General features: G+C 41.2%; 1 protein-coding gene across 4 annotated transcripts in view; it reads left to right on the top strand.

Moving 5' to 3' along the window:
* The window catches only part of LOC143213737 (opioid-binding protein/cell adhesion molecule homolog), a 918132-nt gene extending 911842 nt beyond the window's left edge, over positions 1-6290 (top strand). For all 4 annotated transcript variants that reach the window (XM_076433869.1, XM_076433868.1, XM_076433867.1 and 1 more), the window contains one exon: positions 3106-6290. In XM_076433869.1, coding sequence (XP_076289984.1) covers positions 3106-3272 — 167 coding nt within the window. In that variant the 3' untranslated portion in view covers positions 3273-6290. The remainder of the gene's footprint in view (positions 1-3105) is intronic.
* Positions 6291-16407: the final 10117 nt, after the last annotated feature.

The raw sequence follows: 16407 nt of genomic DNA, 5'->3' as shown, positions 1-16407 counted from the left end.
TACATACATGGGAGCTCGCTTCGAGGTATCTACTCGCCGCATTACTGTCGGGACGACGAGGGGGGGTTCGCGCGGCGCCGAATCTTTGAAAGACCGTTGATCGTGTCTGACAACAAATAAATTATTAATTATACGTGTTATCACATTAATATGAAATCGAGCACTTTTGAGGTATACTATTTATCATCATCAGAGCAGTATGTAACACTTAGGCAACTAGTGTGTTGATTAATCTACAAAATCTAATGGACATCACTTGTCAACGTTTTCTATGTCTTCAAAGAGATGTTTTTATGTATTTGTCTTTGAATTTGTCTTTCTAAAAGTACATGAATTTAAAGATGCATAAAAAAACTGTACAGCATAATTCGAGACCGTCGGCAACGTGCTTTTCTGGGCCAATGAAATTCATTTTCACGAAGGCAAATGTAGAGTTAACTACATATATGCGAAACCGAGAAAAAATTCAAGGAGAAATCAATGCATCGTAGCCAATTGTATTTAAAATTAACGAAAGAAAAATGTTTGTTCATCACAGAATGTTACTGGCAATGGTAGATGGAAAGGTCTGCATTGCAAATTCATTGCCGGTCGAAAAATGTCATAAATATTTTGGTAAAAGTTTGTACCGAGTACGTCTTATTGTTAGTTAGAGCGCGACGATAGTACCGAGGCGGCCGCGAGGTGGCCACCGCGACACCGTCGGTTTCTCGCGAGTGAAACTGGAGCAGGGTAATTATAAATAGGCTAGCGCGGCGATGCAAATTCGAGTCGGAGTCAGTGTTGCTAGATGGTACGGGAAAACTCGCGCATGCGCAACGATTCCAGCGTCACTGAAGTACGAAATCGGGCACCTTGGTTGCCCCGCATAGCTTCGCACAATCTTTTCTTCTCGATTTTCAAACATAACGTTTAACATGCGTATGTTATATTACCATACGATCATTGATACTCCAAAGCCCCGAAGTTTTATGACTCCAGGAGGGAATACTGTATTGCAATTTTGCTAACATTCGAAAAGTGACGCCTCTACTTACAAAATGATACAGAGACTTTTATTTGGACCATGTGAGGAACTTTACCCTCCCTCCCCCCTCCATAGATCTAATTCTCACTCGCTCTCAATTTTTTGGAGTGACAAAAAAAGATAAAATACTGCAGAAACGGTTGATGAAGTGAATTTTGAATGCGTAGTGGGACCGACACTCTCCACCCCCCTCACGACCTAATCCCAATGACTTAAAAAAGTTGAGAGTGAGTTGGGAATAGATAGCGAGGGGTGGGGGGAGGGCCGGCCTTGTTGGCCGTTTGACCACGCATACGGAAATCCACGACCAACCTTCCTGCGTATACTACAGCACACGAACTAATTGACAAGTTCATCGGTAAATCACGACTGAGAGAGCAGAGAGAAGGAGACGTCTAAATACTAGGCATGTGCGGGCCGCCCGATTCTCGGACGCCCGAATCGTCGGGTCGGGTCGGGTCGCAGACAGTCGAGCGGGCTCGAATCCGGTGCGCGATACTTCATGACACAGTGGGCGGCCAGAGAGTTTCGGGCTGCCTGAGAGTTTCGGCCTGCCCGAGAGAGTGAATCGACTTCGTCGGGCGGGTTCGGAAAGAATCGGACAAGTTCGGGCGAGCGAGTTATATCTCGCGAGATTAATCTCGGGTATTGGGATAACTCGCTCGCCCGAACTTGTCCGATTCTTTCCTAACCCGACCGACGAAGTCGAGTCACTCTCTCGGGCAGGCCGAAACTCTCGTGCCGCCCGAAACTCTCGTCGCCCGCTGTGTCATGAAGTATCGCGCGTCCGGATCAAGCTCGCCCGACTTTATACGACCCGACCCGAACCCGAATATCGGGCGGCCCGCACATGCCTACTACAGTAAATTATCTATAAACGCGAACGCATCGGGAGGATTTTGTCTCGTTTTTCGATCGTGGTCCTACTTTTTTCGAGCTTCAAAGGCCGAGCCGAACGTAGAGAAGGACAGCGCGTGTAAAGCGAGACCACGCGCGGGCCTTTGAACTGTGTCGGCGACTTCGACTCTCCGCGTCTCTTTCTTTTCTATACGCGCTATCCTTCCTTGCGTCCGAAACGTCCATCGTCATTTAAACCTCTACAGTTCAAATACCATCGAAGGAAAACTATCGAATTGTAGCGTTTGCATCCGTCAGGAAAAGACACACTTTTTGTAGTTTTTGAACTGTTTTAAGTAATGTACTTAAGATTTATTTAATTTTGTTTCTTATCAAAAAATTGTAATGGAGCGAGCGACGCGCGTGACTTGACACGGTGTTCGGTTTTGCGACATGGTCGGTCATAGTTCATCGCGTCTTTATATTTGCGAAACCGAACGTTAAATAATAAAAATATAAAACAGTTCAGCATATTTTATAAAGTAATTTTTCTCGTTTTTTAATCTTTGCCTAGCGTCGAGATCGCAATTTCTCTTTCTTTTTCACTCGCTATACATACTCTTATGTTCTGAAGTCACTTCATACATATGTACATACCGTCAATTAAACCACTAAATTCTTTCAAATTATATCGTGTTTGGTATCATTTTAATCAGAAAAATGCCAGAAATAAGGTAGTGAAAGTCCCATAACAGAATCATGGAAAATGAAGAAGTTTGACTGTTGGTGTAACGTTATGATGACTCACGGGCGTTTGAACTGTGCCGGCGACTGCGACTCTCCGCGTCGCGTTAGTAGTGGTTCACACCGATATACCGAGCCGAGTCAGTGTATTAGTTTGGAGGGGATATTTTTGTCGCGTTTATCGTTGAAAGATTTTCGCGTTTATATGTAGAGAATTTACTGGAAATACCAGAATAGAAATAGATGGAGATAAAAGAATGTCAACTATGGATTCAACATTATATAAAATGTTCAGACCATTTGTGAAATACCTGCCCATTACACAGATTGCCCAAAAAATTAGGCATTCTATATAGTGTCCAGGGCATTCTATGTAATACCCACGTTAAAGACATTGACGTTAACACATACATCGAATGATCATGTTTTTATAATGCTGATTAATTTTGTAACTGCAAATAGCGACATAATAGTAACTTTACAATTTTCTTTTCCAGATTTGAAGTTACGTGGCTCTAAGGAGACCAACGGTGACAATGTCGACGATTACGAAGATTCTGGAGTCATGACAAAGGACAACCCTATCATCCTGATTTTAGTTTTAGTTTCATTTACTATTTATCTCCATCATCAGCCACAGTTGAGAACGTTCTTTTCGGTTTGAAAAATTGACCACCGCAGTGTTAGCATATCATCCAATTCTCTTTTCGATCGCAACCCATTGAAAATTTGTAAATCCACTTAGAACTTCATCGCTCAGGGACTCCATTCGAGGATAAGTTTCATGAAATGCGTTGACCACATATACTTTATTGTATAATAACGTCCTGACGTGTAATGATATTAGATATTGTAAATTATTCGTAAACAATAATGAAATAGTCTGAAAGTGGAACGTCATTCCTTGCCGTGGAACTAACATACAGCGATAAATAATAATTAATGTAGTATAAATGATGAAAGATGCGAGAGGATCCTGTAGTAAGAACAATTGGATTTGTAAACTTGCACGATGAGTACAGGGAGCCTTGATCACGCTTAATTGTAATCGATGATGATATTCGAAACTAGTCAATCACCAGACGATTTCCTCGCTAATTCTAGTATAGACATTTATGTTAAGCTCGTTAAGAAATTTATTAGAGAACGCATACGCTACTAGTAATGTATCTGTGTATTTTGCAATTTACTATCGATACTGTAGACATTTTATTTTATAAATTATTACGGCTTCAATTACAGGTAGCCCTCCTCCAACACGGTTTTGCTCTGACGCGATAGGATAAATTGCGGGAACCCTCGTATAACACTACACTATATATAACACTGTTTCGCTCTAACACGGTAATAAAATTGCGAAAACCTTTGTTTTTAATAGGTTTGTTGTATAGTTATTGTAAATTACCCTTACATAGGTACATGTTTGTTTTTAATAGGTTTTCAGAACGTAAACCCCCTTATTTACTGGCTTTGGGTCTCATATAACACGGTTTCACACAACACGGCAATTTAAGAACGTATCTACCGTGTTACAGGAGGGATACCTGTACAATAAATGACCGATTTATTTGCTCCTAGGTTAGCAAGGGACGATCCTGAAGTGACATCTGCAGATCTTAATTGAACTTTTGGGAGAACCTAATTATCTAGATAATGAAACTACATTTCAATTTTCAAATTTCAGAAAAAATTTTTGGATTTTGGTCCGACGATTTTCTCAATTTATTTTTGAAAACCGATTGTTTTACGGAAAAAAGATAATAGGCCATAAACAACGCAGACTGTCCATCTACAGGTTGTCTCAAAATTCCTTCAACATCCAGAAATGGGAGGTTCATGAGATCATTTAAAGCGACATTTTCCATTGCAAAAATGGCGTCCGCGGCTTTGTTTAGGACAGTGATGCCAGAATGAGCGCCGAACGGCGCTCATGTACTCTCCTCCTATCCCTTCCACTATTCCATTCCAGCACCGTCCGCAGGCGCACACTCCATGGTCCCTATCGCGCACGTGCAACGTGTCTCCCATTCGCACCACTCATTCCCCGTCATCAGAGAGGAGGTACATCATTTCACCGTGACTCCCCTCATCTGGCATCACTGGTTTAGGAGTTAGTAACGAAAAACACGGACCAATCAGAGCGCGGCTACAGCGAATTGATTCTGGCTTGGCCAACGACGACACCACGCTAAGCGGGACCTGTCGCCGAGTGGGATTCCGTTCGCTGTAGCCGCGCACTGATTGGTCCATGTTTTTCGTTAATAACTCCCTCACAAAGCCGCAGACGTCATTTTTTCAAAGGAAAATGTCGCTTCAAATGATCTCAGGAATCTCCCATTTCCGGATGTTGAAGGAATTTTGGACACCCTGTATACTATACAGGTTTCGTCTAACATATTTTTTGACGCTGTAAATAGTTTTGAAGAAATTCGCGGGAAGAACTATTCTGTGAGCATTAAATTAATTATTTTAATGTTTTGGGAACGTTTTCCTGCTATCTGTAGGCACTCAACTTTGCACAGATTTTTTTAAATATTTGGAACAACTTTGGGGGGTGCCGTAAGAGGAATTCAAAAGTTGGAAATAAGAGTACCGATAGAGGGACTATCCTCGAGGATAGATTCTCCTTATCAATCCCTACCCAGTGCAGGATCGAGGAGGGTATTTTCCTGGTTTTTTTCTGAGGAAGGCCGCCTGATCGCAAGTATTTGTCCCACATCGCAACTACCACATCTGCATGCAATGTGTGGGGTCATCCGCATAAAATCCGCAAATCCAGATAAAAATATCCACAAGCAATAAATTATATATTTCTGGTGGCCTTAAAAGCTAATAATTAAACAGATAGGCGATTTCTACGCTAATTCGAATAATCATATAAGAATGGAATACGATATCTCATTTGAAGTAATTAAAAATTGTTGCCGCGGAAATTTGTTTTCTGTCCACGAATAAACTCTTATATTCCTGTTCTTACAGGTAGTACGGAAAAGTGGCCGTTAATCATCTTCACTATATTTATATAATATAGTTATATTTCTTAGTTAGTTATATTAATATAGTTGTATACTAATATAGTTATATTTATTAGAAAAAAGAGATCTCAAATGTTATTCGCATCATATTTATTTCTTTTTGATTAATTATTTATTTATAAAATGTTCTTCAGAAGTGATAGTTGAAATCTTTATAGATTTCGGAAGAGCTCTAAATATACGGCCACCGAAAATAAGAGTATAAGCGTTCAACAAGCAAAGAAGAATAAAAAAAAACAATCATCCTAAAAGCACACTTTATAAAACACGCATTGGTTAATGAAGTTCAAAACAGATAGAAAAGGTTTTCATTGACTGCTTCGAATTAATTGCCACGAAACAACATTGCCCAGAAATTGGCTTTTGCCATTTCTCGAATCAGAGTACCTATTCTGCTTTTCTTTGATCTTGAGCGGACCGGTAATGGTTATGGTCTAGCAGAATAAGCATGATCCAGCGTGCCCCACGACTATTTTTTACCACGTTTTTCTATTGGTATCGTGCGCAAAACAATGCATTTAGGTTGGAAGATAATCCCCGAAATTTTAAGTCGCTAACCCCCCTTATTTAAGGCGGTACATTCGTTTCCGGGCTTGCAAGGGTGCGGGATTCGCGTTCTCATTTCTCGATAATACAAAAATGGGATTTTTCAGTAGCCAAATACGCTAGATAAAAGATTGATCTAGAGCGCTATCGCCCTCAAAAGTCCCATTTTTTCGTTTGCGAGGCGTAATTTGCATTATTCGGCAGCATGTAGCTATGAAAATTGTATGCAGTTGTATGCTTCCGAATAATGCAAATTACGCCTCGTAAACGAAAAAGTAGGACTTTTGAGAACGATAACGCCCTAGATCGATCTTTTATCTAGCGTTTTTGACTACTAAAAAATTCCATTTTTGTATTATTGAGAAATGAGAACGTCAATCCCGCACCCCTGCAATCCTGGAAAAACGAGTCTATTCCCTTAAGGATAATATTAGGGTGTAAAAACGCCCTTGACTTTATCATCTTTTCTCGGTTGATAATTAACTTACACAGATTTAAAAAATGACAATACTCGAACTTACCTCCTGCATTTCGTACATTGTTTTTACAATTGCAAGTAAAGTATTATAGTTACATAAAAATATGTATTTTTTAAAGGTAAGGGTTGTTGCAGTCAAACAATTTCCCACGGAATTATAGGTAATTTTGCACGGCAACAATTTCCAAAACCGAGTAAATTTTTTCAGTGGGGACTGCATCAAAATCCAGAATTTTTACTAATGCAATTATTCACAATATTGAATGATGCAATTTTATTTACGGATGTGTCAACATTTACCAATCATGGTTCAGTAAACTTACAAGATGTTTTTACATCGACGTATGCCGTTTCCATTAACCGAATCCTTGTAGAGTACGATAAGCACGAATATGGTCATCCTTCGCAGGCCATATGAAGGTTAACATGGTTGAATTTGTCTTTTCATTAGCTATAATGATACGCTAATCAAAATAAGTAGTTCCATTAAGAAAAACGACGATGACCTTGAAATATTAGAAAATGTTACGTAGACTAGAGAAAAAAAAATTTTCCGTCACAATAATTACCCCACTGAACCAAACATTTCCTTCCTGAAATATTTTTTCGTATATTTAAAGTCAACTGAGATATTTTCGATGGGAGCCTTAGGTGCCCCACCATGTATATGAAAGTCTCACATTGATCGAATTGGTGGAGCAATAATAATATATAGTGTAGTGTTCCTTACTACTCTAATTAGAATTAGTCTCTAAACAGAAGACACTTAATGTCATGGTAAATCATTATTAATATTCCCATCCTCAGCTCATTTGAAGTGACATTTTCCTTTGCAAAAATGGTTGCCGCGGCTTTGTTTAGGAGTTGTTAATGAAATACATGGACCAATCAGAACGCGATCTAGACGCGTGTTGGCAAATTCGAATCGCCGCGCCAGCAGCCGAGCGTTGGTGGTACGTCGCGACGTCACAACGAACAAGAGATGGAGCAGATAGGGTGAAGTGCCCTATATATGCCTGGACAGCATGTTTTTCTATTTTTAATTTTATCACTTTAAATAAACAAAAATAATTTTTAAAAAGTTTTAACATACAGTTCAGGGTTTGTAAAGTAATTTAAAATAAAAAAATCATTGTTTAGGTTAATATCTTAATTGTATTAACAAAAATAATTCAAACCTGTAGTTGGACATATTAAATCCAATCTATATAAGCTAGTACCTGGACAGAAGTAAACCCTACACCGGGACAAATTGAATTTACATATAATCTGCAACAGACACTATAGTGCTCCAAGCACTATGGCCGCTACGGGCAGCGAGACAAAAATTTGCCCCCATGCCTGATCTATAACATCGAAGTTTATTAAATCTTTAATGTGTGATGCACATATGAATTACAGGAAGTCGATGCCAATTATGTGTAGGAAAAAATCGGTAGGCGTACGCGGCTTGCGAAATTTGTAAGAAAAATGTATGTGGCGAGCATAAAAATGCTATTTATATATGTAGTAACTGCAAGATATGATAAAGAAATTCAAGGATTTCATTAACTTTGTGACGGTTACTCGGTGCGTTGGAAGGTGGTGCCGCGTCAGTCGGCTGTCCAAGGTCGCGGAACCTCGAAGAGCTAAAGTGGACCTACGTTGCGGTTTACGGTCGGTAATAGCGCTTGCTCGGAGGAGCGGCGCTCGGTGTAGCGGACGCTCGGCGTAGCGGACGCTCGGTGTAGCGGAGGCGCTGTAGCTCGGCGGTAGCGGCGTAGCGGTGGAGGGGCGGATTCCCACTCGGCTTTCGCCACTGGGGTTGGCTTGGTACCTGCTCGGCGTTTCGCCACTGAGGTGGAGGGACTCCCGTCGGTGTTTCACCACTTGGGCCAGGAAGGACGGTTGGTCGGGTGAAGGTATGATCGCAGGATTAGGAGGTTGCTCACTCATTCGCTCACTCACTCTCGCTTCCAAAGTCTGGCACACGGTGTCGATCGGTTTTCGTCACGGAGGACTACTGGTCGGTAGACGGTGGTGCACTGACTTGCCTTACCGTTGATTGCCCGGGGTAATTATCCCCGAGCGCGCTCAGTTTCTCTCGCGAGAAACCGGTTCGGCGCGGCGGCCCTCTCGCGGCCGCGAGTCGCGCTCGCGGTTTCGCGGCGTGTTTGTCGGCGCGGCGGGCGCGGGGTTCCGGCGGTGGTCTCTGGTGGGGATAGTTTCGCGCCGGTAAGGATGTAACCGTAACAACTTTTAATGAAATATATTGTGGGATCAGGACCCCCAAATCAAGTATACTGTAGGAGATTGGGAAGAAGGGGAGGATTCCGTGGGTGAGCGCGTTAGTCTATCGGCTACCACCAGTGAGGCCGGGGTTCGATTCTCGCGGCGGCGGTGCCCTCATTTTTCGTGTGTGTGTGTGTGTGTGTGTGTGTGTGTGTGTGTGTGTGTGTGTGTGTGTGTGTGTGTGTGTGTGAGAGAGAGAGAGAGATCCTACAATATTATAATAGAATCCGAATAACATTGAAGTGTATATGTGTAATAATTGAAGTGTAGAGCAAAAATGGGTGAAATATCACCTGACGATCTTTTGTGTAACTATTTCCGAGGAGCGTATGAGGGTTAACCGCAGGAGGGCCCGGACAATAGGCCGGCCCGAATTGGTGCCAACAACCTGTTGCCGACCCCTGCACATACCTAATCTTAATCCAACTCCAAATTAGTAAGTTTCCCCAAATTGTATAATATTTTATAAATTCATTTTTATTTTTTAACACTTATTTACTATTATCATATATTGACACTAGGGGGCTCTGCCCCCTGCTCGCTTCGATAGCCAACCTCTGCAGCGCCACGCTCACTGTCCCTCTCGCTCTCTCTCTCGCTCAATCCCTTGCTCTTTCTCTCTCGCTCGCTCTCTTGCTCTCTCTCTCGCTCTCTTTCGCTCTCTTTCGCTCTCTTTCGCGCTCTCTCTCACTCTTTCTCTTTGAAAAATACACACTGTCACGTCGCTCAATTTTCGGTTCCCCGTCAGAAGGCAACCTACTCGGCGTTTTTGCGTGACATAAACTACATATTTTATACAGGGTGTCCCAAAATTCGTGTACTTCCCTGAAATGGGAGGTTCCTGAGACCATTCTAAGAGACATTTTCCTTTGCACCAATGTCAACTGCGGCTTTGTTTAGGAGTTATTAACGAAAAACACGGACCAATCAGAGCGCGCCCTGGGCCGCCGCGCCGGCAAGCGAGTGTCGGTGGTACGCCGTGACATCGCAACGAACAAGAGTTTCTCGATTATGTGAATGCTCTCCGATTTCAATGAGCTTTGGATATGTGGTCAAGATCATTATTCTGAACAACATTTCCCTTTAGACTTTTTGGCGATCGGCTTTAGTTTACGAGATTATCGCGAGAAACTTTACTTGTAAATCCATGGGATCGATGTACTACTAGCTTCTATCCGATTTCAATGAGCTTTGGATATGTGGTTAAAACCATTATTCTGAACAACATTTCTCTTTAGACTATTTGGCGGTTGGCTTTAGTTTACGAGATAATCGTAAAAAAAGAGAAGAAGCAGAAACTGATTGTATTAAAAACTCACGTATTCAGCCGTAAATCCATTTGTTGCTTCGAAATGTGTGTCACTGGGTCACTCGGTGACGAACTGCACAGATGTCTTCAGGTATACGGCAGTACCGAAAGCCAAGGGACGTACGGCCAGGTCGACGAACTGCACTACCGGTGGTAGAAGGCCTAAGGAATGCGCGGTCAAGTCGACGATCCAGAATTTAACTTTCACTTTCGAATCGATAAATAATTCGTATGTTTATTTCACACAGATGCCTTGAAACTTCTCCACACTCACAATCACTGTTCACATTTGTCAACACATAGTTATGCACTAATAATAATTGCCATATCCCTTGTACTGCTGCACAAATCACAACAATCAGGTAATGCAATCACTAGACCGCGGATTTCATGCATTTGTAGCAAACATGAGTAGGTGCATTTTAATACAGTAGAGAGATTAAAATAATTTCAAAACACCATAGTATTATTTTCAACTTCTTAAAATGATCACAGTGAGAATCAAATATCTGTCTGGCTCCTGTCCCTTGTAATAGCGACAGCCAATATTAATTTTGCATAAAGATCCGCAGTCTAGTGGTTAGTTTAAATATCACTATCAAAAACACGGCTAATAGCAACCGTTAGCTTTGAATTGACAAGTCTTTGGAGATGTTCTCTCTACCGCGGCTCGAACGACACTGATTTTCCACAAGATTTTTCTAAAGAATTTAGGAAGGGCATTTAGAGTGTCGAAATTCGAAATGCACGCTATAGCACGGTTACGAAAACGACGGGACGGTTAGACGAAAAACAGGACGCGAGAAGGACCGCTGTAAGATTTACGGGAAACACATGTTTATTTTTTCCTGCAGATTGGTACGCAGAGTCGATGGGTAACTGCGCGATCGAAATAGTCATCCGTCCTTTTACCCAGCAAGGGGTAAAAATGTCAGGTCAGCGTAGAGCATCCCTATTGTCCTATACCTTCCTTAAGAAACTTTCTAAAAGAAGGACAGACGACGTTTTCGAATGGTCATCCATCGACTCTGTGTACCAATCTGCAGGAAAAACTAAACATGTGTTTGCCGTAAATCTTACAGCGGTCCTTCTCACGTCCTGTTTTTCGTCTAACCGTCCCGTCGTTTTCGTAAACGTGCTACAGCGTGCATTTCGAATTTCGACACTCTAAATGCCCTTCCTAAATTCCTTAGAAAAATCTTGCGGAAAATCAGTGTCGTTCGAGCCGCGGTAGAGAGAACATCTCCAAAGACTTGTCAATTCAAAGCTAACGGTTGCTATTAGCTGTGTTTTTGAAAGTGATATTTAAACTAATCACTAGACTGCGGATCTTTATGCAAAATTAATATTGGCTGTCGCTATTACAAGGGACAGGAGCCAGACAGATATTTGATTCTCACTGTGATCATTTTAAGAAGTTGAAAATAATACTATGGTGTTTTGAAATTATTTTAATCTCTCTACTGTATTAAAATGCACCTACTCATGTTTGCTACAAATGCATGAAATCCGCGGTCTAGTGATTGCATTACCTGATTGTTGTGATTTGTGCAGCAGTACAAGGGATATGGCAATTATTATTAGTGCATAACTATGTGTTGACAAATGTGAACAGTGATTGTGAGTGTGGAGAAATTTCAAGACACACATTTCGAAGCAGCAAATAGATTTACGGCTGAATACGTGAGTTTTTAATACAATCAGTTTCTGCTTCTTCTCTTTTTTTACGATAATCTCGTAAACTAAAGCCAACCGCCAAATAGTCTAAAGGGAAATGTTGTTCAGAATAATGGTCTTAACCACATATCCAAAGCTCATTGAAATCGGATAGAAGCTAGTAGTACATCGATCCCATGGATTTACAAGTAAAGTTTCTCGCGATAATCTCGTAAACTAAAGCCGATCGCCAAAAAGTCTAAAGAGAAATGTTGTTCAGAATAATGATCTTGACCACATATCCAAAGCTCATTGAAATCGGAGAGCATTCACATAATCGAGAAACTCTTGTTCGTTGCGATGTCACGGCGTACCACCGACACTCGCTTGCCGGCGCGGCGTGGCGCGGCGGCCCAGGGCGCGCTCTAATTGGTCCGTGTTTTTCGTTAATAACTCCTAAACAAAGCCGCAGTTGACATTGGTGCAAAGGAAAATGTCTCTTAGAATGGTCTCGGGAACCTCCCATTTCAAGGAAGTACACGAATTTTGGGACACCCTGTATAATAGAAAGAAACCAATCCTTCTTTTTTTGTCGTGTGAAAATGCGTTACGCATACCCCGGCACCCTGGGTGGAAGCCGAGGTTATGTGGGGCTCCCCCGGGGAGGGGGTCGCCAAGCTAACAAAGCTTGCCGATCCCGTCCCCCAGAGTACCCACTAAAAACACACGCCCGCCTAAGCTAAAGGGAAGTGCCTGGATCACGCGAGTACTATACAGGTCACTTCCCAGCTAAACATTCATCCCGCGAGGTAGGGGTTAACCTCCCCCGCTACCTTAGCTGACCGGACCCCGGGCGGAGGGACCCGCCCGGTGTCCCCATCCCTGGAGCCTTCGGTTTGAGCTTCCCGAGCCCCAGCTCGGTCCACTCACAGCTCCCGGTGCCCTCGTGCTCCGCTCCGAGCGGGGGACCCGAAGGTCCCCGCCCCGGCCAGGGCAAGAGGGCGTCGACACTGGTAAGGGAGAGTCGTCGGGGTGCATCCGAGACGTCCCGACTCCCCCCACCCCACCACCCCACGCCCCCCCCAGAGCTCGGCCCCGAGAGTGGCCGACGCCCAATCAAGACTTGGGTCTAAGGACATCGGTCCACCCCGGGAGGAGTTAAACTTCGGCCTGTCAGAATGGGGGGATATCCGTTGACGCGAGGGGGGAACGTCCCCCGCGCTCTCCCCCCCCCCAGAAAGAAACCAATCCCAACCCAGACTAGCCCAGACCTAACCCAGATCATAAGCCAGTGATAACTCATCATGAAAAACAACAACTTCACTTCCTCCAGCTTATAACAGTACGCATAACAAAAGCTCACTTATTCAGCAGTAAAACCACTTGCAGCTTCGAAATGTGTGTCACTGGCTTACTCGGTGACGAACTGCTTTAGTAAGTTATGGAGTAATAACAATTGCAATATCACTTGTATTAACTACGAATTTCATGCATTTGTAGCAAAACTGAGTAGGTGTATGTATTTTAAAAGAGCGAAGAGAGAGATTAAAATAATTTAAAACCATTAATGTATGAATTATGTATCTTGCACAATAGCAGCCAACAACAATTCGCAGTCTAGTCATTAGTTTAAATATCACTATTAGAAACACACTGAATAGCAACCGTTAGCATAAAATTGTCAAGTCTTTGGAGATGTTCTCTCTATCGCGGTTCGAACGACACTGATTTTACGCAAGATTTATCTGAAGAATCTGCATCTGTGCAGTTCGTTACCGTCTGGCCCAGTGACACACCAGTCGAAGCAACATGTGAATTTACGGCTAAATAAGTGAGTTTTTAATTCAATCAGTTTTTGCTCCTTCTCTTGTTCGTCGTAACGCTCGGCTGCTGGTGCGGCGCACAGTGGGTAAAATCGACGTTCTAGCTGTTCACGGGCTAAAAACTCAAAGTCCTCATATCGATTTTTAACGAATGCACAATGTTTCTTAAATGTCTATTACATTCGAAAACGATAATATTAATTAAAGCTATTAAAAACTCTCGTTACAATAAACGTTCAAAGATCAAACTTTTTCAGATACGATTTATCACCGAAAAAATTCCTTTTCTTCATAATGATGTCCTGAAAAACCTACTGAAGATTAAGCGACCAATTTTTTTTATATGAAGAATGTATATCTATGTTGAGCACGCACCAGAAACTAAATGTCATTGTTCATAATTTATTATGAAAAAAAATATTTAATCAACTAAGGAAAATCGTCGAAGTTTTTCACCTTTGACAAGGGATAAAGTTGTCATTCCCGGGTATTCCCATGGTCTGACAAAGTGGAACATTTTCGGCAAGATCTCCTCTAAAAGATCGTGCAAAATTTAGATCCGGGATAATCCGGAGAACCGAAGTTATGATAGTTTAAAGCGTCGCGTGACACGCGCACAGTGGTGAGTTCGATCGAAATCGTGGCCAAATTATTCATTATTCACACGAGTTTTGAGACATTTCCAGTGTTGTGACAAAAAAATGTTTCGTACGAAAAGTAATCAGTACACAGTCTTTTACAAATATCAATACAAAAAATTTCCAAAAAAATTTTTTTTCATTAAAAAATTGTGGTCACCTTCATTATTTATTTATAACTATATATTTTTTATTCAATAATGTTATAGCTGACGGCAAGACGAATCCAACGACCTATTTAATGTGGTCTTTATGTATTGAAATAATGGTGAAATAGGCGTGAACAGCTAGAACGTCGATTTTACCCACTGTGCGGCGGACCGAATTTTCCAACCCGCGTCTAGACCGCGCTCTGATGGGTCCGTGTTTTTCGTTAATAACTCCTAAACAAAACCGCGGTGGACATTTTTGCAAAGGAAAATATCGCTTCCAATGACCTCAAGCACCTCCCATTTCTGGATGTGGAAGAAATTGTGGTATACCCTTTATATTATAATTGCGAAATTTCATTTGTTTTCCAATTATTTAACTATACTCTACCAATCCCCGAACCACTTGAACTTTCATATACAGGGTGTCCCAGGCACCGACGAGATACTATTAAAGACTGCCAGCCCCTGTGTTATTCAGCGGGACGGGTAACCGGGCGCGACGGGCGCGGGGATAACGTGAAAGTTACAGTGATCTGATATACCACAGCGCTAAAAGTTCCACCATCGACGAGATATTCGTCAAGTTGAAGAAGAATGATATAGTAGAATGCTGACATTACCCATTCTGTAATTGCCTTATAATACTATATATAATTCTCTTATTGTACTCTTATTTTCCTTATTATTACCATTGTAATAATTGTTTACAATATAATCGATAGTTTATAGATGTAGGAAAAATGAAAGTAATTACTACGTAATATTCTACAAATGTATTGGAATTTAAAAGTAATTTGAACATTATTGCGTTATATATAAAATAATGATTCTTAAAAAATATTCTGTTATGTTGTGTAATGACAAAATTCAATCGTTCTTATTAAGATCCTTCAGTAGGAAACAGAAAATTAATTTTTTTACTTATTTATCCCATACTTGTAATGCTCGACAGCATTATTGACTGCAATTATTAAAGTAGAGGTAGTAACAAGATAAAAGTATTAACTAATTAAACTAATTTTCGACGGCTCCTATCCATACAATGTTATTTAGAGGCAGTATTTCGTACGAAGATATCTAAAAAAATAATTCTATTTAACTCTATACGAATATTTCTTGCACCATATATGACGCTATTTAAAAAGTGCGTGTAACATTATTTTATTTCATTCTGAACTGAAGCACTTCCTGAAACATGATTCATTTATGAGTACATTGTGCGACGAGACGAAGAGCTAGCAGACGAAGTCGAAGTCGAAATCTTAAAAGAATAAGGACTTCCCGCGTCTCTTTTTTTCCCGACGCTGTCCTTCATTGTGTCCGAAACTTGCGTCGCTCATTGCATAAGCAAATATCATCGGAATTATATAATTTTGGTATCATTTTCATAAAAAGAAACAAAATTCACCAAATATGTTAAGGAAAATCCTATAAAAAAGTAATGATAAATAATTAAGCTTTGTTGTTTGATTAGTAGTCTCACACCGATATACCCGACCCGACCCGTATCATATGTTACAATGTTTCACTCCACTCCACGGCGACCGAAGCCCTCGAGCTTCACTTCCCTTTTCTCCGTTCGTCATCATAGAATAGTGTTTCCTGAAAATTGAATGTCTCTGGCCAGACTCGAGTTTTCGACATTTATAGCAAGCTTGCTATAATCTTATCTTATTTGTCAAAATTTAGTTTTCTATTTAAAATATTTTGTTGTTAAAACTCATTAATAGTTTTAAATAGTACTTGAAATATTGAAAATGATATTGGAATATTGGAATATTACAATTTGGAATGAAGGGCCTAGCCGGACGTGGTAGTCCTTCGAACTATTTAAACAGCTGTTGTGCCATTCAATTTTCAGTATATTTTCCCCATTTACTTGCATTAATTT

This window comes from Lasioglossum baleicum, chromosome 11 (assembly GCF_051020765.1).
Source record: "Lasioglossum baleicum chromosome 11, iyLasBale1, whole genome shotgun sequence".
In the NCBI taxonomy this organism is placed as follows: domain Eukaryota; kingdom Metazoa; phylum Arthropoda; class Insecta; order Hymenoptera; family Halictidae; genus Lasioglossum; species Lasioglossum baleicum.
The sequence above is the reverse complement of the archived record's forward strand: the minus strand, read 5'-3'. Positions and strand labels throughout refer to the sequence as shown.